Below are 19,901 nucleotides of genomic sequence, written 5' to 3'. Positions count from 1 at the left end.
TTTGCTGATTTTTGGAGAGTCCATTGGAGAAATGAGCCAGCTACTTCATTCTCTCCTGAAGGTGGTATGGAAGACCTCCCATGTAGACTTCATTCAGGGAAGGTTCCCTTTGCAGGTATTAAATACTAAAGCTTTACAGGAGTGGTTGCTGCTGCTAATGCTGCAGAGAGCAAACCCAAGAAGATAAAGGAAGTCAAAGAAGCAAGTGAAACATAGCAAGTGGAATAAAACAGGGGAAGGAAGTGGTGAAGGAAGGCAGAGATATGGAGGGAGGAAGGAGGGAGACACTCTAGAAGAAAGAGTAGATTTGGAAACACTGGGACAGAAATAGCAACTGTAATTGATTTTCAGCCAGGAAGGAGCTGCAGCTCTTACTACTGAAGGCACGTACACAGTCTCAGTGCTGTATAAATAAGATAGAATTAAACTGGTACTGATATTCACATCCCTTACCATTTTTCCTCCTAAGAAGGAATGTGGCAATTAAACTTTAGAAAGAAGGAACTAAAATATTTCTGTGTCAGTGCAGTAAGCCATCATTAGTAGAAAAATAATCTTACATGAATAAATAGTTTTTAAAGGAGGATTAGAGTAGGAGAGAGAGAAACAAAAGGGAAGAAACAGTCATAAATATGTCTCATCAAATCCCTTTTCAATGCCTCTACATGTAGATTTATTTGTGTTCATTGTGTGTAACTAAAAGTTTACAGCTCTTCTCTTGATGTTCAAATAAAAATTGCTGCTAAGCTTTCCTAAAAGCTACTGGGAACTTTCTGGTACCAAATCATCTAATGAACTTTTGAATGGCAGGAAAGGTCCCATCACTCGCTTCATTTTATGAAATGGATGGTTCCTCTGAATTCAGTTTCTCCTTTTAAAAAGAGATCAAGGAAGTTGCCATGTTTCAGAGATAGGATGAAGTTAAACTTAATTGTAATCTCTTGTTTTTCAGCCCCTATATCTGAGAAAATCTAAATACATGTGAGCTTGCCAAAAGTATTTTTTAAATATTTAGTCCTGTAAAATATTGGAAGGAATTTTTGAAAGTACTGTTATGCCAAAAAAAATTGTTAATATGCTGCTTCTGGAGTAAAGCCATGAAAATCAATGAAGAACAACAGTGTCAGATGAGTGTCAAGACAGCATGAGAGAAGAATGGGAAAATAATGAAAGAGACCCTCCAAGTTTTGTTCCAAAGAGGAGAAGCCTTTTCCTTCAAGATGAAAATTAAAACAGATGCACAGTAAAAAATGCATATTAAAGCAGAGCTAGTCTGTTGTACACTCATTAAAAAAAGCCAGTGCAGATGCATTTAGGGATCACTCTGACCATAGCACTTCGTGTGGGTGCCATCCCAGCAGGACATCAGGTTGCATTAGATGTGTGGCAGAACCTGGGAACTGGCCACAGTATCAACCAGGTTGGGGCCTGACTCAGTGCTCTGATGTTGAATTTAATGTTGCTGCAGTTTTGCAGTGTGAAATGCTGGCACATGGAGCACCCTTCTGGCCAGGGTGCAACTCCACTTACCAGATAGGCTGGAGGCAATGTGCTGTTGGTTGCTCTTCTCTGCAGCTTCTTAGGAGCCAACCCAGTGTACTGGTGCTTGCTGATGGACATGCTGGCAGAAAGATGCTCTCTTGCTGGGTTGAGGATCACTGTGGCACAGGGGAAGCAGGCTTCCAGTGCCGGCAGTGCAGTCGGGAGCGGGGCAGTGAGACCCAGCCAGCTGCTTGCACTACTACAGCCATCTGTCCTGCTCCTGCACAGCTGGAGCGACTGGGAGTTAGTCCTCCATGCTGGGAAACCTCTAGCTCTTGCTGTGCTACCTTAAACTTAAAAAAATAGAGTCTGCCTTGTGCTTAACTACATGCCTTAAATGGGAAATTTTAATAAAGTGCCAACAGCAGCAGTTTGGAGTATCTTACTGAGGAAAAGGTCACTGTGCCCATAAGTTATCCTAGCATTTGATCAGTAGACTCTTTTCCAAGACTTTAAGTCTCATTATTCACTGCTTATAAAGTCACTTGAGATATAAAAAGTCTTTTTATAGTAATGAAAGAACTCCCGCAATTAGCCAGAAGGCAGCCATCCATCTTTTTAAACTACTCAGTTCAGAGGAGACCAGGAGTTTCAGTTGTCTGTATGTGGATGAATTGTTATGACAGTGATAAGTGTAACATTCATGTGGGATGCCAGCCGTGGCTGAGTTCATGAAAGGGTGGGGGATTTTTTTAGAAGAGAAACTCTTCTGTTAGTGAAACCTAGAATATAATTCCCTGAAAAGGAAAAAAGTGACTACCCATTGTTTACAGAGTCTTGACATCTGCCATTCAGCCTCTTCCATTACTCTTTGGGAATTGCAAATGATTAAAGAATGTTGTTAATTTGATCTCCTAAAACTTTAATGACAACTATCTTTTGAAGAGCCTCTTCCCTGAGAAAAATACATACCTTGTAAGAGAGATGGGAGAGTCAGCTTGTGATAGAGCAGGGACACCATGAAGTTCGCAGGAGAATACAGCATTCAGTGCAAGGGCTTAGAGATAAAAAGTGTTTGTTCTGAGCACACATATTGACCTTTGATTGTATTCTCCCCACCATGAAAGAGTTGCTGTATGTGATAGATCTCTTGAGAGATTTATTTAATGTCCTATCCATAAATAGAAAAAATTTGCAATGATTAATGTAATAAATGATGGTCTAATTATATCAAGAAGTAACACAACGCATTTTATGCATGCCACAACTAGTCTAGTCTTTATTGCCCTCAGGCAGAATCTTAATATCATCAGAAAAACTGTTTATCAATATTAAAAGCAATTTGCATAGTAAACACCCCAGCCTTGCAGCATTACCATCTGGGTTAGCTGAGCATTTGTGTTGGTACCAGGAGGTGCTGGTGAAGGCAGACCTCACAGGGGGTCAGGCTCTCCAGCTGTCACCATGGGAGGATGACAAGTGCCAGTGTTCCCAACCCGAGGGTAGGGGACAGGTTCAGTGAGAGACCAGTGGGAGGTCTTTGTGGAGAAGAGATCAGGAAAGGGAAGATGGAAGGCACTGAAATCAGCAAGCATGAGAGTAAGAAGACTTCTAGGGAGTAAAGAAGAGTCCACACTGAGAAAAGGTGTCAGAGTGGAAAAACTGGCTGCCTAAGAGAGAGACCATATGTAGTAAAGCAAGGGAAAGAAAAATGAGACTTGAAGTACTAGCTGGAAGAGGATTCGAGAAAAATGGCTGTTGCAACTAGTCACAGGTCTGTTGGGCAGATTGATGGAGTCAGAAAAGGATAACAGCAGCTGATCACAAATGCATGTGTAGCTGCTGTTGTCCCTGGGAAGCTCACTCTGAAACTAATAAAGTGATTCTTAAATTTAATTTGGTGTTTTCATTTTACTCACAAACCAAGAAAATTGCAGATAACACAAACCAAGAGAACAGCAGATAATAGTACATTCTCTCTTCCAAAATGCAAGTGAATGTTTTCTGAGCTGTTGCTGTGCTTTCTGAGCTGTTCTGATGTTGTTGGACATCAGCATTAAAGGACTTGAAAGGATCTTTGTGAGATGTACACTGCTCTAACACACAGCTCTTGAGTTGGAGGGCCTATTCTCCAGTTACACAGAATGCCAAGCCTGATGTTGTGAAGTGCAGAAATTCAGTTTTCATTTTGGCCACAAATTAAACCTGCTAGTTCAGTAGTGATTTTAAACTCGGACCAGGCATAATTATCCTGGAGATGTGAACTGTATCATCTGTTTTTTTAAGAGGTGTCCCAAGGTGAGGGCCCAAATCCACAGAGCCTTTAAGCATGGAAATGTCCATACACTGTTGGAGGAGATTGAAATGCTCACGGGCATTTGTGATGAATGATCGTTGTACCTAACTCAGCTAGCTGGAAGCAGCCTATGGGCATGCGTCTAGAACACCATCCATTTCCTATACTCAGTACCATAAATGCAATTAGGCAGTCAATAAATTTTGTATTTAAAACCCCAAACCTCCTCCTAAAGTTAAGGGGGATCTTCAGTGATTGCTTTGCTTACAATAGATTTGATTTTTCTTTCAAAACATGGAGCACAATTCTGCACACAGAATTTTGGGAGACAATTCTTCTAGTAGAGGTTTTTAGTTAGAGATGACTGGGTCGAGAAGGTAAAGTCATGGAGAATAAAGATATTAAATGAGTTTCTATTTGTTGGAGAACTGAAGTCGCACAAGCTCATCCATATTAGTTACCTTGCTCACTAGTTTGCTATAGTTAACTGTAGTTGTGATGAGAACTATTTGTCCATTCCCTGTACATCTACCTGGGGCATTTTTCCACTTCAGTTTAAAAATCTTTTGAATTCCCTAGTATAGCAATACTTCCAGGCAGTGTCCAGGTCTTTGCTGGGGTCTTTTGGGAATGTGTCATGTCCTTCACAGAGAGGAGCTGTAGCTGTCAGACCTACCCTCAGATGCATTGATCATGGTGAACAACTCTGACAAAAAGGAGCATAGTCCTGAGGTCAACTGAAAGAAGGGTGCTTTTTTTTCTGACAACTGCTGTTTAAATGATCAAAATTGCCGAGAAGTCACTGGGTTGTCCCCTCTAAGAGGAAGCTTTACAGAATGGAAATAGGTATATTTCTACGCTTTCCCAGGTTTTGTAGCATTTATTTTGTCTTGCTTAAATTAAGGTTTACCCATAGGCTTTTCAGCCATATTAGTAGATTCCTGCTAAATACTGGGAATTGGAAGTAGTGCTGGTTAAACACAGAGATACACAGAGGGCTGCAGTACTGGACATGGCCTGGGTCTACTCAGTATTGTTGAACCAACTACACAGGCTATTGAACAGCACAAAACTCAGCTCTACACGTAATGGAGATGTAATTCTTGTTACAAGCCTGTCGTTCAGCTTGAGGGAAGCAGCCAGAGCCTGCATGTTCAGCAGCTTGTGTAGGTTTTAGAAGGGATGACAAGATTTTGCTGTCAGCGCAGCAAAGGATCAAACTGGAACAAATGTCTCTTAACTCATCTGGCTAAGGAAGAGAAAATGTCATTAACCAGCATAATAAAAGTTGTCCCTTTACTGAACTTGCGTGAACCCTGACTGAGATAGTGCTCTTGGATAATTGCTGAATTTGCCATCTCTGAGATTAACTTGCAGTTTAGTACTAAACTGTAACCTAAAAGGTCAGTGTGTCAAATGCCCTTTCAGTAGATGAGCTATCACATTTGTCTTAGCAGAAGACTTGCAGTGTCCTCTTCAGCATATGTGTCACTGGTATCTCACATGTGCTGTGTTGCCCTGTCCTGCCCACGGAGCCTCACAGCTGTTGCTCCTCAGCAATGGAAGTTTTCTAGAGTCTGTATGTGCTGAAAGCTGTAAGTCTGGGAGGAAGGTCATATATTTTTGTTCTTTTTTTTTTTTCTGTTGCCTGCTCAAATTCCTGTCCTAAAGAAAGACTGGTCAAACTTTGGGACAGTGTTCAATCTTTGTGCCAGTCTGCTGTCCAAGGATGCACCAAGAGTGTGGTAGCCTGGGTGTATTTAGGGTGAGAGATTGAAGGTGAAAGGACTGCTGTGATGAAAGTAGATTAGCACCTGTCAGGTCGGGCATCTTCTGTATTGGTGTTGAAATGCCCTAGGACGGTGAGCTTTGTGTGAACTCCAACATCACGTCAGACAGCATCTCTGTCATTTTGCTAGGAAAGCCTTATGTCTAGACATCTCTGCTCTTGTAGAACACTCCTTTATTTTTCCTGTTGCCTCTACTGAATAAATGAAGCATCTTAAAGGATTTTACTTCAGCAGAATTGATCTTAAATTTCAACTTGCATATGCCAGATATTTGCTAAGGATAGGAGGTTTATCTCATGAGCTGCTAATGCAACACCTTTTGTGATGGTTGCATTCATGTGATTATACATATTTCTTCCTTTTTTCCTTTTTTTAATTTTTCTCTTAATATGGAAAAAGTAAAGACTACAGGAAACATATCAAGATTTCTGGCCTTTTTGGTTCAAAAATTCTGGCCTGTACTAAATAATCAAAGCAGAAAAGTGTTAGAAGACAGACAAGACAGTTTAAGTTCTCAGTCACAGTCACTTAAATCCTGGAAGCAGTCTTCATCAAAGGACTGATTTTTTTTTTCATCTTTTCTTCAGAACTCATAACATGAGGATAACCTAACAACCAGTTGTCTACATTCGTTATAGTCAATGTTTTGTTACTTAGTCCTGTCCTTCCTTCTCTTCTGTCCACCTCTGTGTGAGTGGGAATAAGTGTATGTACAGTGGTGCTGGCATTGGAAGTGGCAGTTGGCCAAAGTCAGTCGATGTTTGCATGAAAGACAAAGCCCATTTCCTTGTTTATTTTCTGATGCTGATGAAGTTTTGCATGTGGCTGGATTTAGAGCAAGAATCCAAAGGGGATGGCCGTGATCCAGGCAGTGGCTGCTAGTACATTCTGGGGAAGATGTTGACAAGTGGCCCAGACTTTGCAGTGTGTCCAATAGCAGGGCGGGGCAGGAGGAGGGAATGTGAGGGGTGGGGGAAAGTAATCACTAAACAAAAGCGTAATCAAACAGGGCAGGAGGATGGTTTACATGAGAAAAGATATATTCTTTACTTAACATTCACAACTTACTTGTGGATTAATTAGCCCATCTGCTACAACAAATGTATTCCCATGTCTTTGTGTTGATTGTTAAAAGTGACTGATTTGTCTATCCACTTAAAATAGTACCCTGGATTCCACTGCAAGTAACCTTTCCTAGGCAAGGAATTTATTTAATCATCCACTAAGAACCTGTAAATGGCTTGCTGTAAATAAGTGCTCAGCTGTCTGTGGCTCCCAGGGTAACTATATGTGAGTGTTAAGTTGGGGGATAATGCAGGAGGCTGAAAATCCTTAAAGAAGCTGCTTGAAGAGAGCTTCCAACCCCATCTGTAGTACTGGCTTTAGGTTTTTAAAAAAACTCTCCTCAGCCCCAAGTGGGCAGGACAGCTGCCAGCACATAGTAATTCAGCTATAGATTTTCTTCTGAGAAAGGCAGCATTCATAAATTATGTGACCTTTATGCAGATCGAGAAAGTATGTTGATAAACTTCAAGTGACAATTTAAACAAGTATTGGGTCCAGTGTGCTTGTATTTCACAGGAAACCAACATAAAGCATGGAATGTTTTTAAAGTCTTCAGATTAAATAGGCATTTAAATGAAAATAGAGGTCAACCATAGGTTTCCAGGATAAATGAAAATGTGTATCTTTTGTGATTTTTTCACATTCATGTGATTTTAAAATATTATTATTCTTTAGAAGTAAAATTTGCATGTAAATGGCATTGTTGTGAATTTATGTCTATTTCCGTAGACTAAGTGATAAGTATTGACTGATGTGAATAAACAGAGCTTCTGGTTTTAAAAAAAAACCTAATAATGTAATTTTGTATTTTTTGTCTTTTTGATTTGCTGATGTGGATCTGTGATAAAATGGTCAGCCTGTGCCAAAATCCATGTGGTTCAGCTGGGATACAGAAGGATTGTGTGTTTTCTACTTGAGTAGGGAAAAAATTGAAACAGTGCTATGTGGTATTTATTCCCAAGCATTTAGTTCTAGGAGAAACACCATATAGTTATCCGAAGCTTAAAAAGTATCAAAAGGGTTTTGGGAGTTAGGAAAGTAATTTTTCTGTTGTTAGGGCCTTAGGAATGAGAGTTCCTCAGAGAGGCTGTAGGACACTATTGTTACAAAAACTGCAGAAACTGAAAAATTGTGTCCTCGGTAGAATCTGATATAGAAACAAGAATGAAGCAGAGACTAGAACTGAAGAGTGAGTAGAAGACCCAGGCTTGAAGATTTATCTCTAATGGCTTCTGTTAGATGGGGCTGAGTCTGAACACCTTGGCAGCATAACTTGTCTTATTGGAAAGTGTTTACAGAAGCGCTCTCCTTGGGTAAATTTCTTTGATTTTCTTATAACTTGTTCTTTGACTGCCTTGACTCTTCCTCTTAGATATCACTGATACTTTTCCATGTAACTTAGATCAATGTAACCCAAGGTTATAATGTGATGGATGATAATTTAGGCAATAAAATTATAACATTAAATCTTAATATTTTTGGCTTCAGTCATCAGAGAAACTTTGAACTTAGGTGACCAAACTAGCTGCTGTTCCTATTACCTGATCACTGTCTAGGCTGCAGCTGTATGGAACTTCTGAGTATCCCAGGCATTCAGCACAGGGAATTTTGAGCTTTTTTGTGTATGGAAATCTGTTCAAAATTTGTAGCCTTCTCATCACTGCATACAGCATCATGGTTAGTTAGAAAGATTGGCTAATGTTTGCATTGGTGGCTATGCTACCATCCTCATTTTTGCATGTCCTTATGGGTAATGTGTAATGAGTAATGTGGACATGAAATCACTGCTTCTTTGGAAGTTATGTCACAGGAAAGATGGTTCGACCTTGTATTTGAGCACATACTCCAGAGATGTATTGACTTGATATATACGTGATATATGCTCAACAGTATAATAGTCATGCACACAAATAGACAGGACTATGTCTGCACATGCTGTCCCAAAATGTTGCTGAAGGCTGCTGAGTTACTGAGGCTCTTTAAGTTTGCTGACATTGTTCTTGTTTACATTTTTCTTTTTTGACAAGGAAGTTCCAAGAATTTCTTGAATGGAAGAATGATGTGGCAAATAAATTTTCGTTTCGACCAGTATTTGCAAATGTTGGCAAAAAGTCAGTACCGGTTTTGGAGAGAGTTTAGTCTTAGTTCATTAAGCAGTCTTATGACTCATTGTCTATACAACAAAGTTTATTTGGACATGAACTTGCAGTAGAATCCTATTTCTGATTTGCTGCCAGTGTAGAAATTTTCCTAGGTATATAAATCTTAATCAAGTTTTGGTACCTTCAGATATTCACAATTCTTACTAGAAAACCCTGCCTTTCTACCTCAGCACAGGATCACCTCATTTCCACGTAGCTCAAAACAGTTGGATCCTGTACAGCAGTCAACAGTGATTCCATTGCTCTGGAAACAGTGTAATAGTGTTTTCTGTGCACAACCCTATGTCCAAGGGCTTAGCTATTGACTGCCATTGACAAATTAGCCTTCACATTTTATGGTGGGCTAATACTTGGGAATTTTGCCCTAAAAACCTGAATTCTTATGAATTTAGCATAGTCCATCCTTGCAGTTACCTTTTTTAATAGCCTAAGGCCTCATCTAGACTGGGAGGTTTATTATTTTCCTGTTCATAGCAAATTATTTATTCAGTTAGTTTGTTTTAGATTTCTCTTTCCTTAAAAAAGCAGCAGCTGACTACATCAGTCAAGTCTTGCTATCTTTGGTCTTAATGGTTATATAATAGCCACAGCAGATAAGTGACAAAACATTGAAAATTGGCCTTGTTTCTTTTTAGACATCAGAGACATGTTTATTGACATCTGCATTATTAGCAATGCTATGCCTGAAATCCTTAAAACATTTGCATGCCACAGAAAATGATGAAATTCAAAATTAAAGGCACCCCTCCTTTTTTATATGTATTTTATGAGATGAATAAAATAGCGTGAGAGAAATAATATTACATTGCTTTCTAAATATTGTAGTTTCTTTCCTGTGTTTGGATTCCTTTGGGTGGGACAATTATGGAAGGGTTCTAACAATTTCTAATTTCTTGCAAAGATTAAAGAATTTATTTCTCCTTCCAGCTGTATCTTCTCTCTTGCATGCATACCAAAATATAGTCTGGCCAGTGTCATCAGGTGGCTTGACGTACTACACAAGTATTTCATCCCCTATATTTTACATCCATATTTTTGTGCTGCCTTTTCTCTAACCTTTGCTATATTTTCTTGCTTTTCTCCAGGTCAATGGGAAGGACCTCTCCAAGGCCACTCATGAAGAAGCAGTGGAAGCTTTTCGCAATGCCAAGGAGCCAATTGTAGTTCAGGTTTTACGACGAGCCCCAGTTAGCAAAGCTCACAGTAGCTCTCAGGATGTTCAGCTTATGAATGCCAGCACTCAGACTGACATTACTTTTGAGCACATTATGGCTCTGGCCAAACTAAGGCCTTGCACACCACCAGTTCCTGATATCTGCCCTTTTCTACTTTCAGACAGGTATGGTTTATGTTTTTCTGCTATTTACCTGTGGGATTGAGGCATTGCAGTGGTAGCTTGTAGCCTTCTTTTGAAAAAGTGCCAGGAACACTTTAAATAAATTACAAATTACTTTGATAACCACTGTCCCATTCAGGCTTCAATGACAGTTAAGAAGAAAAACTCTTCTGGGTTCCAGAGTACCAAAAAGGCTTCTTCAAACCTGGAAAGAGCTTGTCTTGTTGTTTTCTGCTCTTCCAAATTTCTTACAGAAAAATCAAGGAAACAAATTATTTAATATGAAGATCCCCTTATCAAAACCAAAACAATTCCAAAAATACAGAGGTCAAAAACTACAGTTTCACCTGTCATATGGCAAATTATATGAATGAAATTATCCATCAGTTCAGTTCTTTGGAACTGAATTGGATGCAATCACCAGCAGGTAGTGCTTATACATAAATAGGGTGTAGAGTTCTTCCTCTTTTGACTCCACCTCGTGAATAACATCATGTAGTGGGTGACCCTAGATGATCCTACAGACCCTCTGTCTATAGCCAGCAAAACTATGATAACCCTAGAACTTTTTCACTGACTTGCTATCATGTTGTGCATCTCTGCAGAATTGATGGTAATGGAGAATATATCACTTTTTACTTTGATGTAGGTCCATTTTTAGAAATTGTAGGTAAGATGGATTGAGCTTACTGCCAACTGCTGCACAGCAAGGAATATGATATGTGTATTTTTGAGTCATTACTGTGTATTACCAAATTGCAGGCTACTGTGATTGAAGTTCCCATGCCCTCAGCATGGAGAAGAGTTTTCTACCTCTGCTAAGATAGATCCACACTGAGTGTTGCATGGCTGGGATCCAGCCTTGGGTCTAAAGCTGTTGTAAAGACCTCATTCTTTGTATACCAAGCCCATTTAACGGTGCAGTTTCCTGACATTTTAAGTGTGCAGTTGCTCAAGTGCACTTCACCACCCTGTTACCACTTTAAGAGGAGAGGATAATGCAAGTTGTTTTATGTGAATTCTTGAACAGTTTATGAGCCTGGTGTGGGTTGTAGACCGTGGATGTTCAAGACTATGACCAGAACTAGTGAGTTGCCCCCAGCTGTGATGCAGCATGTGAATTTTGGAGTTAGGTACCTTTATGAGTGTAAGGAATCCCAAATTGTCACAATTAAACAGTTTGGCCCAAACCAGACCCTTTTAAGAAATCACCCTTTGTCAAATCTGACAAAAGATGAACCCAGAAAAATGAACTCAGCCAGAGCACGAGCTTTTGAAAAGAAAACAGCCTGTGCTGCTTCTTGGTAGAGTTCCTTTCAGGCTGTCACACCATTCAGAGTGGCAGTCCTGAGATGAGAAAACTGCAAAGAAATGTGTTTTTTTTATCACGTTTTAATTTTAAAAAACCCTGTTGCCTCATCTGCTGTTGTACTGCTTTGTTCCACATAGCTGCCATTCTCTTCACCCGGTGGAGCATGAATTTTATGAAGGTAATGAATACCTTTCCAGCCTGCCTGCTGATGCAGATAGAGCAGAGGACTTTGAGTATGAGGTAAGATCACTGGCACACTTCAGCCTCTCTTTCTGTTATTACAGATATGGCATTTACACAGCTGATAGCAGGCTTCTCTCAGAAAACGAAGAGTGGGAATACTTTTTAAAAATTGGCACCAAAGACTGTTTTATCTTATACCTGTGTAATGTCACAGGATTTACAGGGGTTAGGGTAAACATGTGAAATACGAAAGCAGAATTCTGCAGTGGGTGAATACATACAAGTCTAGGAGTCTTATTAAATATGTTCCCACTTCGTGCAGTGAAGAATTAAAAATGGTCACTGGAATTTTGATTGCTTTCCCCCCACCTCTAACTTTAATAATCAATTGTCCTTATATCTTATGCCTTAGAGATCAGTCTTTCAGATACTTGGATGTGTACTTGAGTGTTTATAAGATCACGCTTCAAATTGGAAAATGAATATAATTTCTATTACTTGCTCTTTGATATTTGACATTGTAAGTATTGCATTTATAAGAAATTGTGCTCACTACCACAAGTCTCCCTTTGCTATTAATGTATTGCACTCTCCAGTGACAAGGGTGAATGTGTTTTTGAGTCACTAGAAAACCATTATATGAGGCTTCCTGAAATGATAACATGATTAGTGATGTTGCTCTTCATTGGATTTTCATTTCAATGTCTAAATAATCTACTTGTCAGTCAGTCCTTAGCTTTTCATGTTTTCCAGTGTCATCCAGTAACAAAATATTTATAGGGACAGGCATAAGAAACAGATGGTTCTTTTTATTATTAAACAGTGCTGAGTCTTTGCATAGGTTCAAGTTACTGTATTTTAAATAAGAGTGGTTTTAAATAATTAAATATCTTTAATACAAGATTAAAAACATCCTATTCTTCTGTTTGCTCTGCCTTAAGAAACCTTTTTAAAGGTTTCATATAACTGGATGACATTTGGAAATTAAATGAATGGCAAAAGCTTTGGCAAATATGCAGTGAGTTCACTTTTATTGGTTTTAGCAGCTAAGATGCTCAATTGCGAGTTCAGCCCATTGTTCTTCTAGCAGCCTGAGGAATCTGAAGTTCTTCCCCCAGGAAGCAGAAAAATCAAATAACATCTACTCAGTGAATCTCATCAGAACAAGCAAACTTATATTTGAACTCCTCAAAAAGTCGTTGCTAGGGATTTGCTATTTCTTTCCAGTTGAGTTTTATTGTGGTATCTTACAGGATAAGTCTCAGAGTTTAAGTTCTATTTTGACTGCCCATGTGTAATATATTAAATTTCTCTGTCAAGTGTGTTTGGTCATGCTACTTGTTTATTAAATGTAATAGAAACTATTTTTATGGTAATATTTAAATATAAATTGGTAATGTAAGCATCTAGAAAGAATATTTTAAAAAATGGTTAAATAAAAATATTTTTCACCATTTAATCAGAATATCAGTGACAATTTTTAAAGGGTCTACCTGGTGGAATCAAATCCTCTTTGTGGCCATTATTAATCCCTACTAATGGCTGGCATAAGCATTGTGACAACAGCAAATGTTTTGGCATGTTCTCTGTTGCCTGTAATCTCTACTAATCACACCATCATAGTCATTAGTTTGCTGTCAGCTGTGATTCAGTTGCCTGAGGCAAATTCGCTGAGCGACTGAAATAAAGTGTTTCAAGTGAAATTTATATAGGAAAGGAAATGTCTTAGACTCCTTTGAGAAGAATGCTTTCTACTAAATGTGAAAATTTTGTAGGAGAAACAAAAGAATCTCAGAGCCTTTAATTAACAGAGCTCTAAACATGAAAGGCGTTCCCAGAATTTAAACTGGTATGGTAATATTATGGTTTAGGCTACTCATTGGTTGTTACCAATTAATAATACTCATTAGTAAGCTCCCATACCATAAGTAAGGAGCTGGAAAAACTGAGAGCATTGTTCTCAGACATATATATGTCATTCCAAAAAAAATTCTCAGAGTCAAAAGGAACTTCCTAGCTCCTCTTGCCAGTTCCAGGGAGAAGCAGCAGGACAGTGAGTGGAGCAGAGGTGATGGTCCAGCGTTGTCACAGTCTACAACGGTACTGGCTTAGGTGTACCTGGCCACTCAGTTCCTGTATGAAAGGACTTGCCCTGATGTTTTCTAGCCCCTCAATTATGCCAGTTTTACTTACTGTGAAACAGTTGTGGGAAGTAATCCAATATTTTTTTAAATAGATTTTTAGAGGGTTTGTTTTTAACCTAGCCCAGCTGCCTGATCTAATCTCCTGCACAGCTGCACAAGTTGCTCTGCTGTGGCACTAGCATCAGGGAAGGGGAAAAATGCTCAGGACTTGGGAAGATAACTTCTAAAATCATCACTGTTCATCCACCATCTAAGGGTGAAAGCAGAAAGAAGAGGAGGTGCAGAAGCTCTGCGCATGCCACCCTGCGGTCTGCAGGCTCGATGGAAGAAGCACAGAGTGTTCTCTACTTCACACTTTGATTTCTCATGTGTTTAGGGAAAAGAGGTTTATTGTTATTACTGTGCGGTATGTAGAAGGAGGATTGTAGTAGTGCTCCTTGATTTTGTCTTTGTTTTTTTCTTCATAACAACTTTCTGGTGTGAACTTTAGCTAATCACACACAGCAAAAAACCTACCTGGTGTCAGGAGTGTGGTTCAGTTTCTAAAATGCATATTAGCATTCCCATTGTACGAAAAGGATGCAGATAAGCTGCTCGCAGGTCTCCATGGCAAACTCAATAATTTTTAAATGGATTTAAAGCCGAACCTGGAGATTTCAGAAAATAACCCATACTGGGGATATGAACTTGTACTTGCAGTGGATTTGGTAGGATTAGACACTTACAAGACTCTTCTACTCCATTTGTAAGCTAGAAAAGCCCAGTGGGTTCTGCTCAAATTGTCACAGTGCAATGAACTCAAGTATGAGCCAATTGTCTTGGAAGGATGAACTCCCAGGGAAGCTCATTAGGCTCCATACAGTACCATGCTTTAAACAAATGTCTGGGAAGATGATGAAGGATTGCTGATAGCAAACTTGAGCATCCTTATGCTGCTGCTGCAAAAATTGCCCTAAAAGGAATCCGAATTGTTTGTAGATTTTGGGATGGGGGCAGAGTCAGCATCAGTCAGTACTGGCAGAAAGAGATCAAAAGATTTGCAATTCTGGCATAGCCAGATAATCATGACTTTTAAGAAGGAATTGACTGATTTGTAAATGGTCAGTTGGACTTGTAGTCAATATCACTGATAGAGAACCAGAGATATCAGGAAAAACCCACCCAGGCTGGCTGTGAGTGGCTGTTGTGCTGCTGGAATTACGTCTTGTGATTTTACAGTATGCATTACACTTGCTGGTACTAATAAGGTGAAAGGACTAAAAGCATCACAGCTTCTGTTTAATCTGATGTTAAACGTGGCTCTAAAATTTGTTCTTGTAAGAATAGAGGATACTGGTGCTAGAAAGGAGCAAATAAGTTAATGGATGTACACTTATTAAGTTTCTGAACCTACTGTGCAGGAGACAGAAACATCATATACTTGGTTTCGAACATTAGCAGTAACATAGAAATTAAGGGGCCAGAGTCACTTAAATGGTGGAACAGTTGAAAAATAGGTAGAAGAAAAACCCCAAAGAATGTTGTAAAGACAAAGCTGGTCAAAAGAAAGCATCACTGATATCTGGATATGTCCTACATATTCAGTCTAAGGGGACTGCCTTTCAATGAGAGATGCAGAAGGAAATAAGATGTTACAAGCAGGCACAAGTTGGTAGTGTTGTTTAGTCAACAGTTCCTTATCCAAGGGCAGAGACCGTCATACCATGCATGTACTGAAGTAGCTTCTGAGCAAAAGCAAAACTGGAAGTGATTGCTTTCTGATGGGGGATTACAGCTTTTAAAAACTCATATATCTCAGATAGGCAAAGGTTTATATTTCCAGCTGAATGCTTCTTGCAAGCAGCAAAAGCAGATATCCTTGACAAGGAATAGCAGTGGGTTGAGGTAGCTGTTATTGTTGCATATATGAGAAAGACTAGGCTGAAGTTTTTTATCAGAATTGAGGGGGTTTTTTGGAGGGAGGTTGGATGTTAGTTATGTGGATGTCCAAAGATCTTAGAAATCACTGAGTTACTTTATTTTACTTTTTTTCTCAGGTAGTTTGTGCATGTCACTAAATGAACAGACAAGCACATGAGTCATGTACAGGTGAAATCTTTCTGTGGTCAGTTTTTATGGAACCTTTTGAATCCAGGCAATGAAACAATAATTCTTGCAGGAAACAGCAGCCATGAAAGAGCATAGTATTTTGAGAAGATACCATGTGAGATTTGTCCCTCTTGGAGCATGAGCTAGAAACTACACAGATGTTATTTGGATTCCTCTTATGTTCTAGAAAATAGGACTTCTGGAAATTAGAATATCCATATGCAAGTTGCTTTACTCCATCATCAGTATCTCCTCCTAAGCAGAGCAACCCATAGTGCTCTGAGGGTTGGTTAATACCTCTGGGCAGAAATTATTACTCTTAAGATTTTGTTCTGATTTGTAGACCCAAGGGACAGATTTTTCCATCGGAATAAGGAAATAAATATGTGTTTATGCATGTTGAATGGAAGTGCTAATTTATGTTATGCACAGCTGTACATATAAATGTTTTGATTAGTATTTGCATTCATAAATCTGTTAACTGTAAGTTTAGATTAGTCCTTCAAGTTTACCATTGGCCTGATCCAAACCTGCTGAAATTGCTAAGGTTTCCTTTTGACCTGAGCATTTCTAGATGCTGTTGGCTGTTTTCACAACCAACTAAAAATGAGCCATGAAGAGAGATAAACTAGAAACCTTTTGGAATTGGCTATGAGTAAGGCTTTGTGTAGACCTCTTTTCACTGGACACTTAAAAGTTGCATAGGGTGAAATTTTATCCTGTTCTCTTTGTTTCTCTTACCGTATCTGAACATTGCACTAGATGCAATGCTGCACTAACGCATCAGTTCACTTTTCCAGTAACAATCATCCCCTTATGATGAGGGAAGGCATTTCAGGAGCAAATTCAAGTTTACCATTTCTGTGTCATTACACTTTTGAAGTGATTGATTTTACTGGTATTTTTTCCTTAGAACTAAAGAAGGAGTAATTTTGTTCAGATTAGTAGTCTGAGTGAGGCTGCTTATGTGAATAAAGATACTTTAACTCCTATAAGTATTTATGGGTTGACATCCTCATGGGCCGCTAAAGTGCGGTCTCCAGTGACATTCTGAACCACCCACCACTGCTGTAATAGGCCAAGAGAGACCTGCCTGCCTGGTGAATTCCTACCAAAGGCCTTTTCAACATATAGATTATTTAACTAGTAAACCAAACAGATCTGTCTATCTTGTAAATACATATTTAGGGCCTTTTTAACATGAGTATTACTGAGCTCATAGCCTGTAACAGCACTCTCCAGAGCTGTGATAGCCTGCAAAGACCCCTTTGTGAGCATTACAGGAGCTTGCTGCCATGCAATTAAAGCTCCTCCTCAATTGCTAGCACCTGAACAAACAGCTTTTATGGAAACAGCTTTTGTGCACACATGGCCAGCACTGCTGATTGCTGCAGTCAGGTTCTTTTGTTTTGTTACCTGATGAGTGTTTCTGTACAATGAAGCTAACCCAGAAAAGCTACTACGTCATGTTTTCTGTTTGATATTATAAAGCGGTGAGAGAGACAGAGAGAGAGAGAGAGAAACCTTGTTTTGGTAGGTATCCCTCAAACCAAGTTCCAGCCATGTTAAGGAACGATGACAGTGATGTGGAGGGGAAAAACCACTCTAATACCTCTGTGATTTGCTGTAAGGTTGTGCTTGTTTTCTGCACATGCTACAGTGATTGGAGTCTTTTTTATCTCCCTGAACTTCTTAAAACTTGGGATGAATCAAAAAAAATAGCCTTTACCAAATAAAAGGCAGTTTTTGAATTTAGCAACCACCAGACATAATTTAAAAGGGAAAGCTTCAAGAAAAAGGGCTCCTAATAGATGTGGATGTTGCAGTTTAGAAGAGCTGAAATGGTGGACAAGCTTGTATCTTTCCAGTCTCATCTGACCTGACTGGTATGGTAAGAGGAATGGGAACAGGCTTGCTGTGGTGTAGATTTTCAGTGGAAAAGCAGATACTTCTCACCACATACCTTACCTTATACAGCTGCTGTTGTGGTAGAGGGACTGATCTCACATCTCAGAGTGGGCTTAGGTAAGTTGGGACTTCATCTTAGAATCACAGAATGGTTTGGATTGGAAGGGACCTTAAAGATCATTTGTTTCCAACTGCCCTGCCATGGGCCATTCATTAGACCAGGTTGCTCAAAGCCTCATCCAGCATGAGCTTGAACTCTTCGAGGAAGGGGACATCCTCAACTTCTCTGGGTGCCTTACCACCCACACAGTAAATAATTTCTTCCTAATATGTAATCTAAACATGCCTTCTTTCATTTTAAAGCCATTACTCCTTGTCCTGTCACGACATGCCCTTGTAAAAAGTCCCTCTCCAGGTCTCTTGTTGCCCTCCTTTACATGCTAGAAGGCTGTTCTGAGGTCTCCCTGGAGCTTTCTCTTTTCAAGGGTGAACAACATCAACTCTCTCAGCCTGTTGTTATAGGAGTGAGACTTTGTGCATTATGTTTTTTTTCTGACCATCAGTTCATAATCTGCCTAGCGATTATGGCTGAATTGTGGATGTCCCATGGTATAAAGACATTTACTGACACACACATTATTCTGATTTTTTGTGGCAATTCTTCTTATTATATAACATCTGCTGATAAGTATCATGAAGGAAGAGAGCAGGTATGTGTGCCAGTAATCTGTGGTCTTGGTTGCTTAGGAGAGTCTTGGAGTGATTAGGGGTTTTTTTTTCCTGTTGTATCATACAAATCCAGAGAAAAAAATGGACTATATTTTAAAGGTATTAATTGAAAAGCTTGTGAGGAAAACTCCTGGACAAGTAAATAGATCTTAGAGTTTCAGCTGTACCCAAGAAAGCACTACAGTGATTGGGGCTTATAAAACCCTTCCTTGTGATTTTTTTCTTTTAACTCAAAAGGAGTTCTGAGCTGCTAACACTTGGGCCGTGATCCAGCTGACTGTTGCTATTGACTAAAAATGGAAGAGGTCACAGTTAAAAGGGAAAAGTGGCACTGGAATATTTTTTTTGCTGTATTTCGTTGAATAACATTGTGTAAAAATTAAAAGAAGACTCTTAGCATGCATTTGGCATACAACAGCGTAAGATTAGGTATTTCACTGGCATTTTTATTTTTAAAATACCCATGAATTTATATGATTATAATTTGCAGAGAGACAATAATAAATAGGGAATTTCTCCCTAACTGTGGCCAACTGTACTCTGTAAATGAGCAAAGGATTGGTAGAAAAAGCAGCCCTTTCTTTCCAGTTTTTCATTTCTCTTTTAAGAATTGAAGTCATTTTTCAAGTATAAATTAATTAAGCTTAACACCATTCTACTAAGCTTCTTCAGTTATGATGTCCTGTATTGCTACAGGAATTCACAAGCAGGTCAGCTAAGGACAGTTGTATTGAAAGACTTGCCAAGTCAGTCAGTGACAGAACTGGCAGCAAAACCCAGGAACCTTTAATTGTAATGCATCTCTCTTTTGGCCATTACATCACTCTTCTTCCTTGCTAGTCAGTGGGTCATTTAGGTAGAAGAGGATTCGGGGTAGTTTCTGTCACAGTAGTTTGTTGATTTTGAGTGTATTACTGTATGTCATCACAAAATTCTGACATACAAAGCCAATGAAGTTGCTGTCATCGCACTTCCCCTAAGTAATAAATATCCCAGTTTAGGGATTTGAATTGAGTCCGCAACTTCAGAGGATCATGAGAGAATAGGGAGAAAAAGACACAAAACTGACATGGACAAATTTATCAAAGTTATTACCATTTATTGTGTTTTAGAACAGGAGGAAAATATATCAAGTCAGTGATATCCATTTTGTTTCATGATTTCATAAAACAAGCACAGGGTTACTCCTTATTTCACCTGGAAGGTAATAAAAATTCTTCCTTGTTGTCAGAGCTTATGTTTTTCCAGGAAAATGAAGAAAAGTGACTATAGTTCAGCAACACTTTATTGTTGGGCAACATTACAACATATGGTATGTGTTTTTTCACTCAGTGAAGAACGAGAAGGGTGCTGGCAATATTTTCATGTTTATGGTAATCTGCGGGTTATAAATCTTCTGGTTTGGA

The 19,901-nt window shown here is 39.1% G+C and overlaps 1 protein-coding gene across 2 annotated transcripts in view; it reads left to right on the top strand.

The window, feature by feature from the left end:
• The window catches only part of PDZRN4 (PDZ domain containing ring finger 4), a 244,176-nt gene that overhangs the window by 188,594 nt on the left and 35,681 nt on the right, over nt 1–19,901 (top strand). For both annotated transcript variants that reach the window (XM_027711010.2, XM_027711011.2), the window contains 2 exons: nt 9,881–10,134; nt 11,581–11,683. In XM_027711010.2, coding sequence (XP_027566811.1) covers nt 9,881–10,134; nt 11,581–11,683 — 357 coding nt within the window. The remainder of the gene's footprint in view (nt 1–9,880; nt 10,135–11,580; nt 11,684–19,901) is intronic.

Source organism: Pipra filicauda, unplaced genomic scaffold (assembly GCF_003945595.2).
Source record: "Pipra filicauda isolate LSUMZ 115617 unplaced genomic scaffold, ASM394559v2 scaffold40_size4127951_pilon, whole genome shotgun sequence".
NCBI classification, from domain to species: Eukaryota; Metazoa; Chordata; class Aves; order Passeriformes; family Pipridae; genus Pipra; species Pipra filicauda.
Note: the sequence above shows the minus strand (reverse complement) of the source record. Positions and strands in the feature narration are given on the sequence as shown.